Here is a 3,083-nt window from a genome sequence, read left to right as displayed (position 1 = left end):
AAGGGATCCCCGTATACAGTGGCAGAAAGTGCTTTGGGCTCTGTTGGGGGTAAGGTGTTCCCTGGAGCTTGACTCCAGCAGGGTCTCTGCCCTGCTTCCCCTTCCCTAGCTCCCCAGTGGGGTTCCAGGGTGGGGGGCTCCCCTGCCGTAAGGAGCTGACTTTCCAGGAACACCTGGGACAAGCTAATCCTGAACAGATGGTACCGGGGGGCCAGAGGGAAGGGAGCAGTAAATGAGAGTGGGGGCTGGGGGGCTGGAGTATCCAGTGCCAGCTGGTAAAAATAACCCAGATAAGTGCCTGCTAATCCCGGCCCAGCGAGTGCCAGCCCCCAGCACTGACCGCACCCGACCCCTGGCCCGCACTGCCAGCTGGGACCTGCCAGCTACCACGGGACCCTTTTCAGCTCGGGGTGGACGGGATAAAAGGCTCATCCCAGGCCAGCAGACAGACAGACAGGAAGGTAGAGGGCTGGAATCAGCGGCTTGCCTGTGCATACTGTGGGGCTTCGGCTCCAGGAGGCAGGTAAGTGGGGTCCCTCTCCATCTGGCCCCCCTGCAGCCTGGCACCCCCCAAGCCCACGGGCTGCATTGATTCATCTGGGTGGCTTTGCCTCTCGATGCTGCCCCTCTCTTGCTGCTGGCAGCTCCCAGCCTGAAGATGCCGAGGGGCGTCCATGGCTTCTGGTCCCGCATTCACTGCACATGGCACTGGGGGGCACTGACACCAGGGCCACTTCCTCACCTGAGCAAGTCCAGGTAGCAGCCAGGACTCCTGGGTTCTCGCCCCAACTCTGGGCGGGGAGTGGGGTCTAGTGGTTAGAGCAGGAGGGCTGGGAGCCAGGACTCCTGGGTTCTATTCCCTAACTCTGGGAGAGGACGGGAGTCTAGTGGTTAGAGCAGGAGGGCTGGGAGCCAGGACTCCTGGGTTGCATCCCTGGCTCTGCCTCTGACTAAGGCCTTGCCTTCACTTGGAAGTTATATACGGTTTGCTGCCGGTATGAATTTGGCCCCAGAACCCAGGGTTGTAGAGGTGCCTGGGGCAGTTCAGGCTTAGTGAGTCAGGAAGAGGTGTCACTAAGGCAAGGGGGCTGCTCTACCCCAGAGGCAGAGCATCAGTGGGACCTCCACAGGCTGGAAAGAGAGCCCCGTGTGGGGGCTACGTCCCCTTGGTCCACAACTGGACAGCTACAGGAAGCCATGACTTGGCGCCCCAGGCCCATGCAGAGAGGGATGGAGAAGCTGCTGTCAGGCCCCACGGGGCTTGGGAGGGGCCATTATTCAATGGGACGTAACCTTGTGTGAAACAGCCCCTGCACCCCACCACAGGGGTGGCTACATCTCAGCACCGGGCGAGGGGTCCCTGTATAAACAGCCCCCATGCCCCTCCCCAGAGGCAGTCGCATCTCAACACTGGGCGAGGGGTCCCTGTATAAGCAGCTGTCATGGATCCACAGAGGCAGTGCTAGGCCCCAGCTTTTAAATTGTCTCTTGGAGGAACCCTGAGTGCCAAACCCCCAAGGGGTCTCACTCTCCCTTCAGGGCAGGCCACGTGGCCTCACCTCCCCCAAGACTGAGCCCCTGGGCTCGTGTCTCCTGCTCCACCCTGTGAGCCAGAGCCCTGGGGGGAGACTTGTCCGCTGTGCAGGGGCCCAGGCACCCAGTGGGAATTCGCAGCCGTCCCCAAACGGAGCAGGGTGCTTTAGCCAGCTGGGCACGGCATGGGCATAGGGTTGCCAACTTTCTACTTGCACAAAACTGAACGCCCTTGCCCTGCCCCATGCCCTGCCCCTCCTCTGAGGCTCCGTTGCCAACTGGACAGTCAATGACCCAGTCAGTGGTGCTGACCAGAGCCACCAGGTGTTCCGGTCGAAAACCAGACGTGGGCCAGCACGGCAAAGCAAAGGTGCCGACGCGGGCCGTGTCTCAGTGCTGGGCTGCTGATGTCCGTGTCCTCGGGGGGCCGTCTGGACACTGTTCCCGGTGGTAACAACTCCATCCCTCCCCATCCCGCAGCCATGACCCTGCCCACACCGTGGGGCGTGGAGCAGCAGCTGGAGGAGATGATGGAGCTGACGGCGCAGAACCTGCCCTGGCTGGAGGTGACCCAGTCATACACCATCCTGAGGGAGCTGGGCAGCGGCTCCTATGGACATGTACTGCTGGCTGTGCACCAGCGGCAAGGTAGGGCCTGGGCCGCCAGGGCTGGGAGGGGCAGTCTGTGTCCCACCTCCCACAGAACCCCCCTGCTCCTGTTCCCCCAGCAGTGCCAGCACCGCGCTCACACACTGATGGGCACCGGCTGGGGAGGGGGAGCCCTGTCCAGGGCCAGGCATGGAGCACTGTGCCTCTCTGTCCCCAGACTCCACACCACAGCTAGCTGCTGGGCCCTGGGATCTTACAGCCTGGCAGCCCCACAGAGCAGCATGGGGCGGCAGGGGGCTGAGCTAGAATGTGGGGGGAGGGCTGATCCACGAGGTGGGGGGGCGGAGAATATGTGGGTCTGATTGGGTGCAGGGGAAGGGTCTAATCCAGCAAGGGGGAGGGGTATGATCTGGTGTGTGTGTGGGACAGCAGCCCTGACCCTTCCCCATGTCCCTTCCCCCCCAGGCAGCCCGATGGCGCTGAAATTCATCGAGAAGCGGGACACTGAGCTGCGGGACTTCCTGAGTGAGTACTGCATCGCGCTGACCCTGGCCGCTCACCCCTGCATCGCCAGCGCCCTGGGTATCGCCTTCCAGACCAAGCACCACTATATCTTCGCGCAGGAGCTCGCCCCTGCCAGGGACCTCTTCTCCCTGCTGCAGCCACAGGTACTATGAGCCGGAGCCTCCGACGTAGCCACATTGGGGACGGGCATGGGACATGGGCCTGTCCCCTCTAGGGGGCGCCGGCTTCCATCTGGCCCCAGGATGGGGACTGGCTGGCTCAGGGGAACAGGGAATGGGACATGGGGCCTTTCCCCTCTAGGGGGCGCCAGCTCCCACCTGGACCCAGGGCAGGGACTGGCTGGATCAGGGGAACAGGGAATGGGACATGGGGCCTTTCCCCTCTAGGGGGTGCCAGCTCCCACCCGGCCCCAGGGC

At 63.3% G+C, this 3,083-nt stretch overlaps 2 protein-coding genes across 2 annotated transcripts in view; one reads left to right on the top strand and one right to left on the bottom strand.

Annotated features, from left to right (window-relative positions):
• LOC112113561 overlaps positions 1–676 on the bottom strand; it is a 31,722-nt gene extending 31,046 nt beyond the window's left edge. Inside the window, exon 1 of the mRNA XM_029913214.1 lies at positions 498–676. Within this exon, the coding sequence (XP_029769074.1) occupies positions 498–676 (179 nt within the window). The remainder of the gene's footprint in view (positions 1–497) is intronic.
• A 1,339-nt stretch (positions 677–2,015) lies between these two features.
• ZNF628 (zinc finger protein 628) overlaps positions 2,016–3,083 on the top strand; it is a 20,317-nt gene continuing 19,249 nt past the window's right edge. Inside the window, exons 1-2 of the mRNA XM_026658805.1 lie at positions 2,016–2,181; positions 2,608–2,810. Coding sequence (XP_026514590.1) covers positions 2,016–2,181; positions 2,608–2,810 — 369 coding nt within the window. The remainder of the gene's footprint in view (positions 2,182–2,607; positions 2,811–3,083) is intronic.

This window comes from Terrapene carolina, unplaced genomic scaffold (assembly GCF_002925995.2).
Source record: "Terrapene carolina triunguis isolate 2854851 unplaced genomic scaffold, T_m_triunguis-2.0 Scaffold517, whole genome shotgun sequence".
In the NCBI taxonomy this organism is placed as follows: Eukaryota; Metazoa; Chordata; order Testudines; family Emydidae; genus Terrapene; species Terrapene triunguis.
Note: the sequence above shows the minus strand (reverse complement) of the source record. Positions and strands in the feature narration are given on the sequence as shown.